The sequence below is a fragment of the Camarhynchus parvulus genome, chromosome 6 (assembly GCF_901933205.1).
Source record: "Camarhynchus parvulus chromosome 6, STF_HiC, whole genome shotgun sequence".
Taxonomy (NCBI): Eukaryota; Metazoa; Chordata; class Aves; order Passeriformes; family Thraupidae; genus Camarhynchus; species Camarhynchus parvulus.
This window is the reverse complement of record NC_044576.1, coordinates 31,540,159-31,557,925: the sequence shown is the minus strand read 5'-3', so window position 1 is coordinate 31,557,925 and position 17,767 is coordinate 31,540,159. Positions and strand designations below refer to the sequence as shown.

At 45.7% G+C, this 17,767-nt stretch overlaps 1 protein-coding gene across 1 annotated transcript; it reads right to left on the bottom strand.

The window, feature by feature from the left end:
* Nucleotides 1-1,657: 1,657 nt before the first annotated feature.
* Nucleotides 1,658-14,075, bottom strand: GPR26 (G protein-coupled receptor 26). Its single transcript, XM_030951553.1, has 3 exons — nt 13,408-14,075; nt 7,941-8,054; nt 1,658-1,889 (listed from the first exon to the last, which is right to left on the bottom strand). The coding sequence occupies exons 1-3, from the start codon at nt 14,073-14,075 to the stop codon at nt 1,658-1,660; spliced, it is 1,014 nt and encodes a 337-aa protein (XP_030807413.1).
* Nucleotides 14,076-17,767: the final 3,692 nt, after the last annotated feature.

Sequence of the window (17,767 nt, the reverse complement as noted above, 5' to 3'; positions counted from 1 at the left end):
CACCTGAGAAATTAATGTTAAGCCTAAGAAGCAAAATGATTAAGATGAGGTAGACTCTTTAATCTGGCTAAGGGCTCATTTGAATGCAGTGCTTTAAAAGCTTCCTTAAATTCTGTGGCTATAACTATGCGTGCATTTTATTGTAATTATGGTATTTTTCATAACTGAAATTAGGATTTAAGCTGAACATTTTTATTTACATGGTAGCTGATAATCTTCAGATAAGAACTGAGGTATGACATTCACTGACTCTGGGGTGAAGCCCCTCACTGAGTCCCCAGTCTGGGCTTTGAATCAGAGGCCAAAAAATTCAACAGTGGACATTTTTTGCAACATACCAAGCCCTTCTCTTGCATGAGAGAAGGTGGCAACTAAAAAGTAATCCCACGTTTTTTTACAACTTGAGGCCTTATTTCCTCAGAATGGCATTGACAGTTGGGATACGAGCAGGGCTGGATGGCAGAACAGCCAGTTGTGCCAGCTGTTATTGAAGCTGCCATTGCATTCATGAAGCCTAATTAACCAAGCCTGTTTTAAAATCTGGGCAGGCATCTGAGTGCATGGTAAATGTTAATAATGTTCCTATGCAGAACTGCAATCCAGAGCTATAAAGATTTGTACTGACACCTCCAGAGATTTGCACATTCAGAGGTGGATTCAGATTATTGGCTCCACTTTCATGGTGGAGAGGGGGGCCTATTATTTGTGCTCCACTTGCTTTGGAAACGATACTTGAAACTCAGACTTAGGCTCATCTTTCCTTTAAGTAGGAAAAAGCCCCATGATTAATAACTCCTCAGAAAAAGAGATTTGTTATTTTTCCTCCTGGGCACAGGGCCCAGATCTGCAGCTTTGGGCAAAATCCAGCTACTCAGAGCTCAGATATATGGAAGGGAGGCGGGAGGCATCCTGACCTTTCCACCCTGTCTACCATTTGTATCTTCCTGAAATTTAATGGGGAGAATATTAGTGGGATTCTATGTAAATAATTTTAAAAATTTAGAGAAGACATGGCTGAATCCAGCATACTCCAAAAGTGGCTTTTCTCTTCCTTCAATTCTATGGGATTCTTCCTAAAGTATATGTCAGAAAAGGCTGAACTGGATTGGAGGCTGGATGAATATTTAGATTTTTTTTAAGCTTTTCCCATTTAGATATTTTCTACAAACAATCTTCTCTATTTTCTTCAAACAACCTTTGTTTCCACAAACAAGCCACTAGGGTGGGGTGGTTTTTGTAAAGCTACAAAAGTGTTGGCTGCTACATCTGAAGCAGCTTCACCTGCAGCCAACGCCAAACACAGCACAAACATCCCTGTGCAGCTTTTCAGAACAATCTTACACCAGCAGCAGTTTGCTCCCATTACCTTCATGAATCCCTCTGCTGAGGACTGGATTTTATATCTATAAATGCAGCAGCTGATGGAAATCAATGGGAGATTTGTATTTGTGGAGCCTGCAGGACCACGGATCAATAGCGCTCTTCCAGTCTCAGGGAGGAGGTCCAGAGCAGCCACGGGCTGCTGGAGGGACACGCTCTGGGCTTCACCCTGCCCACAGCTGCCTCCCAAAACCTGGGCAGCTGAGGGGAGCTACTGTGGGTGGGCCAGTTGCTGTTGTTTCACAAATATCCCTTGGCAGGTGCCGTGCCGGGCTCCTCACTCGTTCAGCTGCGGGAGGTTCCGGCTGTGCGGCTCGCCCGCCAGCGCCGAGGAGTTGATGGAGCTCCTCTTGAGGATCTTGTTTATGATGTCCTTCCACGTCTTCTTGTACTGGTGCCGCAGCAAAGAGTACACAAAAGGGTCTGAAACAGCTTTGCTGTAAGCTAAGCACTTGGAAATGATCCCCCAGTGGGAGTTGATGTGGACCACGGAGGATAATTCAACAAGTCTGGGGAAAGAGGGAGGGGGAAAGAGTGAACGTTAAAAATTACATTAACCCACCCCAAACCCACAAGTTATTGCTGGGTACTTGCAAGAAAACTAAAGAAAAGAAAGCCCGGCTCATGAAAATGTGTATGTTGTCCTCCTCTTATAAATTTTAAAGACTGCAAATGTAAGCTTGAGCCCTGTTTGCCAAAGTGCCATTGCTGGGTCTCATGGGCATCAAATTCTTCTACTATGAGCAACCTAAAAACCCAGCATCAGTCAGAACTCTTGGTTCTGGGTCCTCTCTAGAGCATCTGAGTCCCCTCACCAGGGCTACCCAGCTCTCTGGACCAGTCCAGCTCCTAGAGAGAGTTGATGCCTTTGAACAGTTTGTCTGAGTTGTAGAAGCACACATGGAAAATTCATTGCTGAGAGGTGGCATGTCATACCTTGAATTAAAAAACTGGCCAGTACAAAGGGCAAGGATGCACATTTACAACAAATATAGCAAGACAAAAACTTTAAAATTGAAAATTGTTAGGGGAGGGAGGAGGGAGAAGGACTTAATATACTCCTCATACCTACACTAGCCCAGATAGCTCACTGTGTGCCGAGAGAGAGCATTTTTGACAGGGAAATATTGATAACTCCCCACGCCTTTGAGCAGCATCAAAGGGCAGCTCTGTTCAATATGCCTCTATAGCTGTTAGAAACTATTGATTTTCATAGAGGTCAAACAGCCACGTGTGCTGTTACAGAGCCCACGGGGCAGGTCAGGTCTTTGCTGGACCTGTCTGCAGCAGCAGGTGATCTAAAATCTGCCTGGAAAATACCTTCCCCTGACAAAGCACCACCTCCAAGGAGCATTCTGGAGGGTGGTTCCTGCGCCAACAATGACAATCAAGTTGGTACTTCAAGCAGTTTAGAGATGAGGATTATTTTCCCTCAGTCATTCCCATTCCATAACCTTTCACTACAACATTATTTAAAATAATGCTGAAGATGTCACAGTCCAGTCAATGTGAGGGACATTTCAGGTGACCAGGGAATGAGAATACTTGGGAATTGCTTGTGCCACTCCACTGGTGCTGCTTGGCTCAGCAGCTCTGAGGTCCCAAAGAACCCTCATCTGTCCCATTTCTCTCTCATCTCAAATAAACCAAAGTTCTTTCAACCTCTCCCTGTAATTCATGGTCGTTATCTTTCCCACAAAGATCAGAACTGAGACAAAATTTTCATCTGCTTGAGTTTCCAGGTGGTCTCATCTGGTGTACTCTCTCTTCTTTAATAAAATGCAACTTATGGCATCCACGTTAACATGTTCTAAAATGAGAATTGACAATTTTGAAATTAATCATCTACTGAGTCATATTTGCTTTGTAATCTACCATGATCCATCCTTGTTGTTCTCCACTTCATTTATTCAATGCCTACTTCACATTTTGAATTTCACCACGTTGAATCTCATTTGGATGATTTATTTTTACTGAGTGCTTTACAGATGTGAATTTGATTACGTTTAATTAAATTCAGCGGATGCCTTGAATAACCAAAATATGACAAATTTGCGTCTGAGGCTCTGTCAGTCAGTTCTATGAGACATTAACAATCTCCATTTAAAGCACATCAAGCAGACACTTCAGGGTTGCAAGCCTAGTCTTGCTAATTTTACCTTCATTGACTGATCAAATGAAAAGCCTACACTTTTATTAACAAGATCTTAAATATTTTCCTTGCATTCTGTAAGCTTCCTTGACATTTACACATTTTTCAATTCTCATGCATTATTTTTTATAGTAAATTACATTTGCTGTTATCAAGCAGCAAACATAGAAATGTAGCCAAACCCTGAGCTATGCATTTCCATTTCATGTACAAACAATTAAATGTCAGCCTTTCAAGGCACATCACAGAATTTATTGCCTTTGAAAGGTTTTGTTTCTCATTTGTGAGGGAAATGATATGCAGAGCTTCCATTTTCATGAAACGTTTCAACCTAAAAGAAGACATTTTCAGTGAAGGTACATTAATATTTCAGTGCTACCTGTAAATTAAATTTTACAGTATCAACTACATAATTCCCTGGCTTGCTTTCATAAGCCTCTCTTCTACTGTCTGGTCTTCAAACCCTTTTTATTTCAAAGCTTTAAGCTCTTTTTCTGTGATATTTTTTTCATATTTTAGAAACTTACAACTCTGTAGAGTGTGTCATTTCACACGGCTATCCAATTATTTTATTTCCCCTTCAGTAAACAAACAAGAATGCCATGTTGAAGAGTGTGACCTTGATGTCTACACACATAATGCACACTGGAAATCCTTTATTTACATGTGCAGTTAACCACTACACTAAAATATTTTACTGAACGTGTGCCCACCCAGCTGGGATGCTGAAGAACACAAATTGCAGAAGAATTCTGAGCTTCTGCTGTGCCCAAGCAGGATCTGCATATGCAGAGGGCAAACAACAATTTAAAACCAGGGTTTGCTTACCCCCTATCCCCCAGAGATGATACAACAGAATTTTAATCATCTTCTGCCTGTTCCACCATCCTCAGTAACCTGAGGGCATGGGATTATGAACTTCTGCCTGCTATTACTTCAGGGTTTTTAATTTAAGGCCAATTTCCTCACACACTGACAGCACTTATTAACTTACACGAGCAAAGTTCTGTATTTCAGTATGAAATGCCTGGAGTTGGAAATGAATTTTAGAAACTTTTATGACTCATCTTCATTTTTCTTATGAAAAAGTTCCTTGGAGAAAAGACATTTGGAACAAGTGTATTTAATTGTATAGTGATGAATACAGCGAAGGAAGAAATGTGTACCAGCAGGTTATTTTACAAAACAAGAAGCAAGCCATGCCTAGAGATATACAGTGGGGGGATTACACCTGTGATGCTGGTAAAGTGGAAACACTGGGTCAAAGGCAATCAGATCCTGATACACTACTTAAGATCATCCACTGAACTAATTAGAAGAGTGTTTTCTTGATAAATGAAGTGCCTAATCTGATTTTTACCTCAGTGTGATCTGAAAAGCTCAGGTTTGCCCAGAGAAGCATTTTTCTGTCTGGGTTCATGAGCACAACTCCTTCGCTCGTTCATGGAATATTTTTAGTGTGGAAACAGGAAGATGTTACAGTGAAACCTTGTGATTTGCTGCTGTCAGCCCCCAGTTCAGGCAGTACTTAAGAGCATGTTTAATTGAAATATATTGCTGATTAGGAGAGGATGGGCAAGGCACTCCCTGTCCTGTCTTCTGTCCATGGATTGAACTGTGATTGATCATGTCCCTCCTAAGAATGCAAAGCACTGGATGTGGTCCAGAAATTACACACGATTACACACTTGCTCACACAATTAAAATCCAATTCTCCCAATCCCCTTGGTGTCAGGGTGCTCAGCCCTGTGTGTGAGGCCCAGGGAAGGCAGGGATGAGTCTCCTGGGACACCCAACCCTGCAGGTGTCCAGCAAGGGCTCTCAGGGAGCTCAAGAGGGAATTCCCCTTAGCCTGCTGTGCAGTTGTGGGAATTGAAAAAACAGAAACTCCCACAGACACTGAAGGGTTTGATCTGCAGCCTTGGCAGAAGCTTGGATTGATGTAAAAATACAATTCACAGATATTAAGCAGAAAAATAATAAACTCATATTTCTGTAGTTGTAAGTAAGAATATGCCTGAAGTAAGTGAGGAACTGCACTGATAAGATGGTGAAGGGTTTCTAATGCAGGGGTGGGGTTGTATGGAATAAGCTGAGAGTTCAGAAGTGAGAACAGAAGCAGATGTGTGCCTGTGAGGCAGAAGCCCATTGGACAAAAGTATCCTCAGTGCAGCAGAAGTGAGTAAAGGTGATGGGTCAGAAAAGCAAAATAAACCCTGTGGCAACTGTCCATTGGGTTAGAAAGTTCTAGATTGCCTTGTAAGAAAGAACTTGTGCCTGCTCCTGAGCTATGGCAGAATGCTTGCTCCTCTGAAATCTCAGGGCCTCTGAGACTGATGTTTGTCTGAGCAATGAATCGTTCTTAGCCTGAAAATTGTCCCATCCCTTCATTTCTAGCTGTGACAATGATCTGCAGTGATCCTTTTACATGTCAGAATTGGAAAGGCCAGGAATGTGGGAGGCTTCACCCCTCCTGACACGTCTGACCAGCTCCCACCCTACCCCAAAACATCCTCATGCACCCGGGACCTGCATTTGCCCTCTCCTCACCATCACCCTCTGTGGAGAAGCTGCTCCTCAGCAGGAGAACATTGAAGTGATCCTTGTACAGACTAAAGGGAGGAGGCTCAGGATTTTTCTACCCCCTCTTCTGTATTTTAAGGCTACTGGGACGCAAACTGGGATGCCATGGAGTGAAGAGGAGATGGGGAGGTGGTGCCTGAGTGCTGAGATGCCTTTGGAGGAGCACAGAAATACTCCTGACAGCTCTGGTTAGAGCACTTGGTGTCACTCAGAATAAGCTGCCAGCTATTCTGTGACTGGGAGGATTTTCAGGAATTCAGAGACCTAACATGAAATGAAAATTAGCCGTTTGCAAAAAGACAAATACTTTAACATCTTGCAGCTTGAGAATTAAGGCTAAATGTCCTTAATTACAAGTCCTTTCATACCATTTAAGTGCATGGCTTGCAGTGGTGTCTTGTGGCCACAAAGGGAAAATGAAGGTAATTCTAGTAAATTACCTAAATTTTCTAATTCTGGGAATTCAGGGTATAAGACTGAATTGGAAAAGCTCAAGGTAGGCCAAAAGTTCAATTATATTGATTCTTAATCCAGATTTTTTAATGATTTTTTTCAAGGTGGATCTGATTTGAATGAAATTAGCCCCACTAGTTTCTACTTAATAGTATTGGAATAGGAGATATATTAAATTTTTTTTCTTTCTCTTTGTGCATAGCAGCATCTCAGTTTTTCCAAAATCTTATAATACGGAATGCAAGCTGTAAATTTCCTTTAACAGCTAGATAACTTTTTTTCTGGATGTACTCACTTTCTAACACTTTTTATTTCACAGGAGTAATTTAGTGTTTCCCACAGGAGCCATTTCCAAAGACAAGCTGGTGGATAGATATCTACCATAAATCACAAGAAGATTTTTCAGTTATGAGCTAGCACAGCTTTGATATTTGATATTTATGACTAATAAAACCTACCCAATCAGACAAAACTGTTGTTTGAGTCTGTGGACCATGTTCTCACCTCAGCTGAATCTTGTTGACCAAATTTTTACAGTCTGACCTGTTCAGGAGAGATTTTCCCTGGAGATCAACCCCTGGACTGGGAAGTCAGACACAGCAGTAGGTGACAACAAAAAAATGTCCGTGATGCCTTGTGAAGGCTGCCCTAGAGCAGAGGCTGGCAGAGCTACAGAATAAAGCAGGGATTTATTCAAAGGATCTCCTCCATGGATCCACCTTGGGCAGCACAAGAGCCCAGCCAGGGCTGCACCCAAGATGAACCAAAATGGCCCCAAAATGCACGGCCGGGCACGGGGTCTGTCACTGGGATCAGTTCTGCTCCATTTGCACCTTGCAGTTCATTGTCCCATTCCAGCTTTAGCCCCTGCAGTCCCACCCTGCTTGTTTTTCTCTCTCCAGCCCACGGTGTTTGTGCTCTTGGGCTGAGATTTGGGTCATTTGTCCTTGGTGCCCAGCTGGAGCAGGAATTGTTTTGTCTCCCTGCTCTGTGCACAGAGCTCACCATCCCCTGATGTGAAGCTCAGATCCACACACTAAAGGAGGACAGGATCTGACAAATAGAAAAGCTGAACCTGAGGCATCATCTGAAAAACCTTATGGTTTCCTAAATCCCTCCCGTGCAAGCAGCACATTGACTGGGCTGAGTGAGCAGAGTCTGACCCTCAGACTGCATCAGGACTGAGAGGACAAGCACTGGGACATTTTACATCGTTTGTTAGCTCAGTAAATGCAACCTCTGTTTCAGGAGTGGAAGCGGCGCATCAGATTTCCCCAGGAGACTGGAATCCTGCTCTGGCTCAGAGTGCCCCACTTCCCTGAGCCAGGAGTGCATGTCAGCAGCCTTTTCCAGGATGTAGGTTCACACTTACCTTGTGATTACATAAGGTGCAAAGCAAAGGATGAAGGTACCAATGAAGGTACTGATCTTCTTCGTGGCCCGCTGCCGCCGTCTCCTCTGCTCCTCGAGACAACGCTCTCGCACGCTGTGGGACATTCAGCACAAACACAACCAAATCAGCCACAAATAACACCAGGTAACAATTCCCAATTCCAATTCACCATGGAATGATGGAGAACAATCTGGTTTAGTTGTGCACTGCATTTAAATGGGACAAACCCAAGTATTAATGCACTGTCTGTTCATCTTACCCTCCACAAAGTTCCTGACAAATACGTGGTTGTATATTTGTGTGCACACACCCCCATTATATCAACTGATCTATAGAAAAATTGGTGGATTTCATCCTTGAATTCAGTTTGCAGCTCCTTCTTGAGCTACTGTAAGGTGTATTTGCAGGCAAGGTGATACTCAGAGACTTGAAAAATATCAGTTGAATAAATTAACACAGATTTGATCTGGACTGAAAGAATATGTAGAAAAAAAAATAAAAAAAAATAAAAATGTGTTTAAATAAACAATATTATGCTGTGCTTTACCTCACAATTACAAATACATGGTTGTATATTTGTGTGCACAACCCCCATAATCAACTGATGAAAAGTGGTTTTTAGTTTGCAGCTCCTTCTTGAGCTACTGTAAGGTGTATTTGCAGGCAAGGTGATACTCAGAGACTTGAAAAATATCCAGTTGGAATCCAAATTAAACACAGGATTTGATCTGAGACCTTGGAAAAGGCTTCCAGACTTAGGTGCTAGAAGCGAGACTGTGGATTTAGAGTTTAAAGAAGAGACACATCAAGTTAAAAAGATGAACGTTTAGAGTTTTAAGAGTTTAAGATACAGAAAAAATTAAAGTAGTTACAGGGGTGAACAAGAAGTTTAGAATGCAGCACTGTAGGTTTGTGTGCCACAGCAGGATTGGCTAAGAAAGCTTACACTGTAGCATGGGTCCTTAGGTGAAATATTTAAGGATTGGGTCAAAAACATAAATATCCTTGTTCGCAGTGTTTTACTGGTCAATAACTCCTTAAAAAGTCTTGCAACTTAGGGTCTTGGGACCTTCTGAACCATGCAGTAAAGATGTGAGCTGAACTCACCCTTCCTATGTAGAAGATAAGACAATAAACCCCATAATCAAAAGCAATTCAGAGGTCCTGTCTCTAACTCATTCAAAATTCCTTCCAAAATCCCCATGTATCCAGAGTGGGATAGACAACATGCTTCTTCCCTAGAAACAGCAATTCCACTGCCTTGGAGAGGAGAAACGTCCCAGCAAGATACCCAACAAAACAACAAAACCATAATGGGGAAAAGAGCACTCTGAACCTCCAGCCCAGCACAGGAGCTCTCACTGTGTCCCACTGAGCTGTGTGCCCATAAACATCCCATGAGATCTGCAGGGCTCAAGGCTCCACAAAGTTGGAATTGTTTCACAAATCCACAGTCCTGGGATATCCTCATTCCTCACCTCAAACCAGCCCTGTTTCTAAAAAAAAAGTTTAAATTAGTCACACCTTGGTTTCTTTCCTACTCTATGGTATTTTAGGATGGGAGCTTTTCCTTTGGATTTTCTGCTGGTGGTCCCAGCAGGCCACCAGAGAGCTCTGAATCCCCTCAAGGTGCCAGCAGGGCTGAGACCTTGCTTTGAGTGCAAAAACTCCCTGAAACCAGCACATTGGCTTGCGAAAACAGTGATCAATGTGGAAGCTCATCCTCCTCCTCTGTCTGTCTGAGGGACTCCTGTGCTCCCCATGGTTTCCCAGGGAAGTGGGTGAGCTCCTGTCTGCTCCAGGCAGGGGGATTGGGCGGCACTGGCACCTCCCAGAGTGCCAGGACTGCCTGCACCTCAATAAATCCCTTTGGGAAGGGCACAGCAAAGCCAGACTGGCATCCTGAACCCCTCTCTGTGCCCATGGCAGAGCTGCTGACTCCTTGCACAGATCTCACAGTGACACAGTCACTTCTCAGGCTAACTGAATGGGCTGGCCCATGCCCTGCACTTATATATATAGATATTATTTTTTTTAAACCCAACTGTTTGGCGTTAGTCTTTCCATTTTTGTTGTAAATTTTTAATTGATGACTCACTCTCAGGCTCCACACTCTCTGAGGCTCATGGCCATACCCTTACATTATTTACTTCATCTGTAAATGTTTTATCAACACTCAAACACATGCCGTGTCCTGAGGATCTCAGTGTGTTTCAGTGATCTCTGTGGCAATGAGCTCCTTTGGTTCTTTTAAAGAAAAAGTGTTTATTTTGCTCCATTCTGAATTTGGTCTTACATTGTCAGGCCCAGAGACCTATCATGATGTGATGAAAGAAATACTGGAGGAAAAGTTTGTTCTTCTAACAAATTGTCTTTCTCTTAAAGAAAATGACCCACTTAAAGGTGTTACATGTTCTATATGTGAATTACTTGCAGCCAGAAATGACAGCTGAGAAGGGAAAAAAATTCCCCCTTTTCAAGGGAACCTGTGTGCTTTCAATTCTGCAAGAGCTGGGGAACTTGGAGTATTTTAATGCGCAGAAAAATGATCTCAGAGTTTCACGAGCTTTGTTTAAGACCTGTGTTCTTAAATTCAGAATATCCCAAGCCCATGGCAATACAGGAAAGTGTATTGCCAAACAGGTTCAATTGAGGTGTTGTTAGGGAGGAGAGGGTGGTGTAATTTTTGTTTCTGTTTCCCCAGCCACATCTTTTCCTTTCTGGCACATGCAAGGCTGTCTCTCACTCCTGGAGCTCACCCATGTCCTGGTAGACTTGAACCCATTTCTTTTGTTCAGCCCTTCCAGATGTATCCAATAAATACCACATCACAGAGGAAGGTATTTTATCTCACTCCTTCATGTAGACCATGCACACAGATGGATATTTTGTTTTTGCACACACTCTCATCACTAAGATAAGGCACGTGTGAGTTCTAGCAGTGACATCAGTAATAGAACAGGATTATTGGCTAAGCTTTCAGTTAAAGATTTTAATATCCTGGGAAATCTGAGCTATATCTCTGTGAAGGTTTGGTATTTTAAGCAAAGTTTGACCTTGGATATGGGATATTGGACCTTAAAATGTGTAGAACTGGATACACCAAAAAGATAGTACAGATAATTTTAATTAAGAAATACATGGGTTGAGCACTTAAGTGAAGTTTTGCCCAAATCTCCCACAATACCCAAGATATGTTGGTCTTAAGAACAAAGAAAAAGCAGGATCCACTTAAAAAAACCTCAACTAACTTGAAATGCCACATGCCCTAGACATTCACACATATTTGCAGGGTATTTGGAGGTTTCCTTTGTGCTCGTCCTGAATGATCTTCAGGAGATCACCGGTGTCTTCCTAAGTCACAGGTAATAAAGCCATCTGTCACAATCCTGTCACCAGACCCCCCTGCGGCTGGATTCTGAGTCATGGGAAGCAGAAAATTGTCTGTACACATTCCCCAGCGCTGAAACCGGACCCTGCCATGAGCCAGAGGAGTCAGAGTAGCCTAAAGTGGGATTGCAAACTTTTATTCTCTCATTTGGGCTCTCCCAGCACCCACAGCTGTGCTGCCAGGTACTAAGGGCATCCTGAAATTGCCTGTTACACAAGGCAAATGATGCCTTTAGTTATCAGAGGTTTCTGAGCATCTCTGACTCTGCCAGCAGAGCTGCAGCCCCCGTGCAGCTCTGGCAGGAGGGGTGGTGACCTGAGGTCTGCCCCTTTCAGCACAGGAGCTGTCACTGGTTAGAGCAGCCCCTCCAGGGGTCAAATCAGCCACCAGCTCTGCAGGGCAGGAAAGAAACTAAAACTCCTTCCTTAGAGAGAGGCACCAGAATAACCAGGTGCCAGAGGCACAGGCAGTGGTGCAGGTTACCCACAGCAAAGTGCCTGCACAGCTCTGGCTCCCCTGAAGAGAGGAAGCACCATCCCCACAGCCCCACTGCCTCCACCCCGCAGCGAGAGGATCACAAAATGCACAAACACCCTCAAATCGACCTCAACCAGGAAAAAATGCAGGGGAGGAGAAGCAACACTGAGATTTTTGCCCTTTTACTAAACTTTGCTGGGCAGTCCAGGCATACTTTTAGCATTAGGCAAAACGAGTGGGGTTTCAAACAGCCCTGGTGGGTTTGTGGCACTTCCCTGGGAGTAAGCACCACATCTCCTCATGCTGCAGGAGCTGAGGCAGTTGAGGCACAGTTCATCAAGCAGACAGCATGAAGGGCAGGAGGGTGTTTTTTTCCTCAGTGTGATTGGTGAATAAGGGAAGATTTATCCCTGTATTTCTCAAGAGCGGCAGCAAGACTTGCCCAAAGTTCTGCTCTGCATTCTTGGTCAAGAGACAGCTCAAACAGCTTAGCAGGAGGATTCTGAGCAAATGTTTCTGTTCCTCTAAAATGTGCTGCCCTGCCCTGATCCTTCCAGACCTATTTGTCTTAGCCTCAGGCATCCCCAAAGCATGACCTGTGTTTGAGGACAGCCACATGTGCTCCGAGCCCTGCAGCTGTGCTCTGGCTGCTGCAGATGGAGAGGCTGGTGGAGCAAAGGGGAGCAGGGATGCTCAGATGGGATGTGTGGCATGGGACTGCCCTCTCTCTCTGCTCTCTGCTCTCCTCTCTTCCAGGTACATTTCCTCCCTGTATCACACATCAATCCTGCATCCCTTCCAGACCTATACATCGATTATTCAGGCAAGATTTATGGCTTGTGCATAATCCCTGGTGTGACTTCTGCACACACTCCTCTCCCTGTTTGGTTCTTGCCTTCCAGCCCACACTCCTGCCAGTCCCTGGGGACTTTTCTCCTCTTGTCTCGAGGCACAAGGGACTTGCCTAAAATCTCCCATTTGAAAGGAGCTTTATACATCCCTTGTTTGTCACATTAACGCTGCCACTGGTTTCTCTCTCACTTAAGGTTTAAGTACAGGCATTCGAGCACATGAATTTTGCAGATGTAATTCCCTTAAGGATCCTGCTTTCAGGAATGATAAAGTTACAGAGAGCGCAGCAATGGGGAAACTGCTGGGAAAAGGAGCAGCAGGCAGCGCTCAGCTTCCCTTCCAAACTCCGAGGGACATGTGCAGCCTCCTCCCTCTCAGGGATCCAGCAACCCTTTTGGGGCTCACAGTGCCCAAAATATGCAAAGCTATCGACCACTAAATCCACCTTCAGACACAAACGGCAGTGATCTGATCACTGTCTCAAAGGGAAGTGCATGCTTGGCCAAAGCTGCCTGTTCATTAGCTCTCCCTCCCAAAACAAGTCCTTATGCCTAACAAAAAATGAGTTCAGCAATCAGAGAATTGTGAAAAGAACCATGCAGAACAGAAACAGGCTGAGAGGATGTTTGTTTCCTCTCCCTCCCCATCCCTGCTGTGAGACACAACACTGAGCCCCCTCCTCACTTCTCCTGCCAGGAACATCTGCTGACCTCAGGGGAAGCTTACCTGGGATGGATGTCCACAAGCAGCACCAGGGTCTGCATAGTGATCACGTCGATGCGCTTGCAGTGGAACCGTGCCACCTTCAGCACTTTGAGATAGGTGAAACACAGCACTACCAGGGAGAGGAGGAAGCTGAGGGCGTGAAAGACCCCAGTGAAAATCACAAACTGTGTCCTATCCTCCGGTCTCTTGTTGTAGAGCGTGCAGGAGGCGTAGAGGTGATGGAAACCCAGCCAGGAGAGAGAAGCTGCCACTATGGGGAAGGATGCTGAGTGCAACCACGTGTAGCTGAGAATGAGAGCGGCGTCCCGGTACCTCATCTTGGAGTGGTAGCTTAGAGGGAAGACCACAGCAATCCACCTGTCAATGCTCAACGCTGCCATGCTCAGCATGGAGTTGGTGGTGAGGAAAGTCTCCAGGAAGCCCACAGCGTGGCAGACCTGATCTCCTGCCGGCTGACTTTTGTAAATGATCCCAGCCAGGGTCAGGGGCATGCTGGAGACGGCCATCAACAGGTTGCAGAAGGTGAGGTTGAGGATGAACAATCCCGGCACCTGCTTGCGGATGTCGGCGCTGTACAGGAAGCACATCAGCACCAGCACGTTGGCCAGCAGGGCCACGAGCATCAGCAGCACCACCAGGAAAGCCAGGAGCAGCTCCCAGATGCTCATGGTGCATCCAGTCACGGCAGGGACATCTCCAGAACTGCGCCGCGCCGGCACCGGGGGACCATGGCGCGAGGTGCCCCCGCCTCGCCCTCCTCCCCAGCTCGCTCCCTCCCGTGCATGCCCTCCGTGGTTTTAGAGGAGCTGCAGCTTTCTCCTCCAACCTCCCCCTCCTCGCTGCTCCTTTCCACGTCAACGCTTCCCGAGACGTGCACAAAGGCACCGGGAATGCCCATCAAACTGCGAGGAGGGCTTAGAAAATATCAGCAGGGCTGAACCACTGTCTGCCGTCGGTCCATTCGGAGGAGAGCGCGTTATTCTGAGAAGCTGCTCTCCTGAGATCCCTAATTGTCAGCCCCAAGCTTGCATGCAATGCACCGAGTGGATTGTGCTCTCTTTCTGCCTTGCTTTCTGCCTCTCTCTCCCTCTGTGTCTTTCCTCCCCTCCCCTCTCCTCCAGCCCTCGCTCCCTTCCAGGCTGAATGTAACCTGCTTTTTATGATCACAGATAAAAACCCCATTAATGGATTAAAGCGTGCACAGTGCTGGTGATTCGCAAACGTGATTATGTCATCCCTGCTCCACAACCCCTCCCCTTCTCCCTGCCACCGTGACTAGACTTTCCCCAAGAGAAATCCCATGTTTTCATTTAATTGATTTAGCCATTAATTTGCAAACGAGCCTTGTAACCGAATTCCTGCACTCCGGAGTGTTCCCCACATTTCTGTGCATCACTTGCAGTGCTGCCGCTTGCTCTCAGCCAGGGCACGGGCTTTCTTTTCTCTTCCTTAGCTCTGCTTAAAGAGATGGGGGAAAATGGATATATTCTGCTACTTCTCTGGAGCTGTCATTAGGCTACGGGAGTGGTTTTACCGCTCGGGTTCAGCACTCTGCAGTTTGCTGTCTCCAAATACCACGTGGAGGGAGGAAACTGATGCTTCCCTTCCTTTAAAAGCAGGGAAATCAAAGCCCAGATGCCAGAGCCACATGCCCACGGTCACAGAGCAGGTGAGGGGCAGAGGCAGCATGGTGCTGCAGGTACCTTTATTCCCCCAGCCTTTCTCCTCTCCAGGACTTTCTCCTTCCTCCTAATCAAAGCCTCCCTCCCCATGAGGGTGAGCACCCTGTAAGATCCAAACTAAAAAGCAGCTTGGCAAAGGCAATAGGAACGAGTCTGACTTGCACATAATTAGGTGTCAAAATTAAGTTTGTTTTAAAGGACGGAGCGGGAGCTGATTTCTCATTGCTTTTCCTGTCTCTTTAAATCAGTTTTAACCGGGGAGGCTGAGAGTTTGTGAGCAATCAGGACAGCTTTCTGATCGAGGCAGCCAGGCTTTAATCCCTGCACAATAAGAAGGCAAAAGATACCCTGCAGCACAGTTATACCCTGCAGCACAGTTACTGGGGCTTAGCAAGTGCCTCTGCACGTGTGGGAGAGCTCGGTGCTTGGGCAGTTTTCCCTCCAGAGCTGAGCATCTCCACGAGCAGCAGCTGCTCGCTGCAGCTCAGGAGCAGAGCTGGCACCCTGCTCGCTGCCAGAGCTTGGCATGGTGGAGAAAAAGCCTCTTTCACTGCAGTTTTGGTGTGTTTTGTTTTCAAAAGCCAGGCTTTGAAAGGAGCGGCTCGGGGTCTGTCCCTCAGCCCTGAGAGCTCACTGTTTCCAGAACACGACTCCTGATGCTGAGGGGATGAGGAGACACCAACAGCGTTTGTCTCCTTTCCAAAGTCAGTGAAGTGGTGGAGTGACCATCCCTGGGAGTGCTCAAAAAACCTGTGGATGTGGCATTTGAGGATGTAGATTAGTGGTGAACCTGGTGGAGGTGCTGGGTTGATGGCTGGACTTGATGATCTAAGAGGGATTTTCCAACCTTAGTGATCCTATGAGAAAAGCCTAAAGGTGACCCCTTCTTTAAAAATGAGGGGTTGTTACTCTCTTAGAAGAGGAGGACTGAGGAAATGAGGGAGAAGATGAAGGTTTTGCTGTTGCTTCACAGCACCAGAACCTCAGCAAGTTTCCTCCTTGGGTAGGAAGCAGCAGCCCTGCTGAGAGGGGTCCCCTGGCATCCACAGCCCGGGCAGGGTGTCCAAGGGACACTCAGGGACACTCAGGGACAGCTTAAAGCCTTCAAGCTCAGCAGGCAGAGGCAGCTGCAGGACCACAGGAAAGTGCTGTGACCTGGGAGTCACTGTGAAGAAAAATGTGGGAAAACTTGCTAGGAAGAACCGGGGGGAAAAATGGGAAATTCTGGTGATGCATTTATGAGAGGCAGGAACTCTGCGACAGGGTAAAGGGGAAACTCACCCAGTTGGCATCAAAGGGATTCCTGGCTCTTTTTTCCACACTCAGCCTCCTCCTGGGCTCAAATGAAGCCTGCAAGACCCCGCAGCTGCACAAGGACTGGGAAATTCAGGTTTTTCCCTGCTTCCAATGCATGAGGCCCTGGGTTTATCAGGGTGGTTTCCTGACACAGCATGCTGTTATCCCTGCAGTGAGCTGTGCTGCCTCCAGGATTGAAAAGCTCTGCTCCTGAGTAATTCCCTGCTGTGACAGGGGGCTGGCATCAGTGTGAACCTGGGTGAACAGTGGGGGAGGAAATTCATGCCCGGAGAAAAAGGATTAGGGATGACAGTGGGGGAAAGGAGGATTCTCCCTAAGATATGGATGTGAAATAATGGGAGGCAGAATGAGAGAGTTCAGTGAAGCTGTGATGGAATATGAAAAGTCAGATTTGGGATAAAATCTACAACCAAGGGGAGAACCTTTGTGGATATCAGGAGGAAGCTGAAGCTTTTTCTCAGTGAGTAATTTGAATGTCAGTGTGTATTTTGTATTCTGAAGGCCCAAGTGATTTACATAACTAATTCCCCTGTTGCTAATCCCTGTAAGAGGGGGTTTGCTGAACACTTCAGGGTTTATTTATTTTGTGTACCTAAGGGAGCACGATGGACCCATGAAATGGCTTCATTTTATACAAATAAGGAGGAAAGAATCTGCTGGGCATGTGTTGAGGGTTAACCCCAGCTGGCAACTGAGCACTGCTCAGGCACTCCCCTTTCCCCAGGGGATGGAATCCTGGGGTGGAATCCTGGGATAGAGCTGTGGGATAGAATCACAGAGTCATTTGGGTTAGAACAGAGTCTAACACCAGAGTCTAAGACCTTAGACCAAAGTCTAAGGCCTTGGACCAGAGTCCAAGGAAGAAAAGGAAGCTCTTTAGGCTCTTTACTTGTGTGGGTAAACTTTAGTCTCTCCTATGCAAAGCCTTGGCAGGGCTGCTTGATGGAAACAGCAACCACAAGTCTGTGTCTCTTTGGGGCATCAGAGGTGACCTTTATACCTCCCCTGTCACCTTCCCTGACCAAAAATTCATTTACTTCAGTCCCTACTCTCCCCAGCCCCAGATAATGAGCATCACCCAGTGGATTCTTGCCTGGCTCCCTGTGGTGCTGATCTCAGGGGTCCCTGGGTGAGAGAAGAGATGAGAACGTTGACTCCATGTTTCAGAAGGCTGATTTATTATTTTATGATATATATTATATTAAAAGAAAATGATATATTAAAACGATATTAAAATAATAGAAGAAAGGATTTCATCAGAAGGCTAGCAAGGAAAAAAGTGGAATGATAACAAAAGCTTGTGACTCTCAGAGAGTCCGAGACAGCCGGACTGTGATTGGCCATTAATTAGAAACAACCCC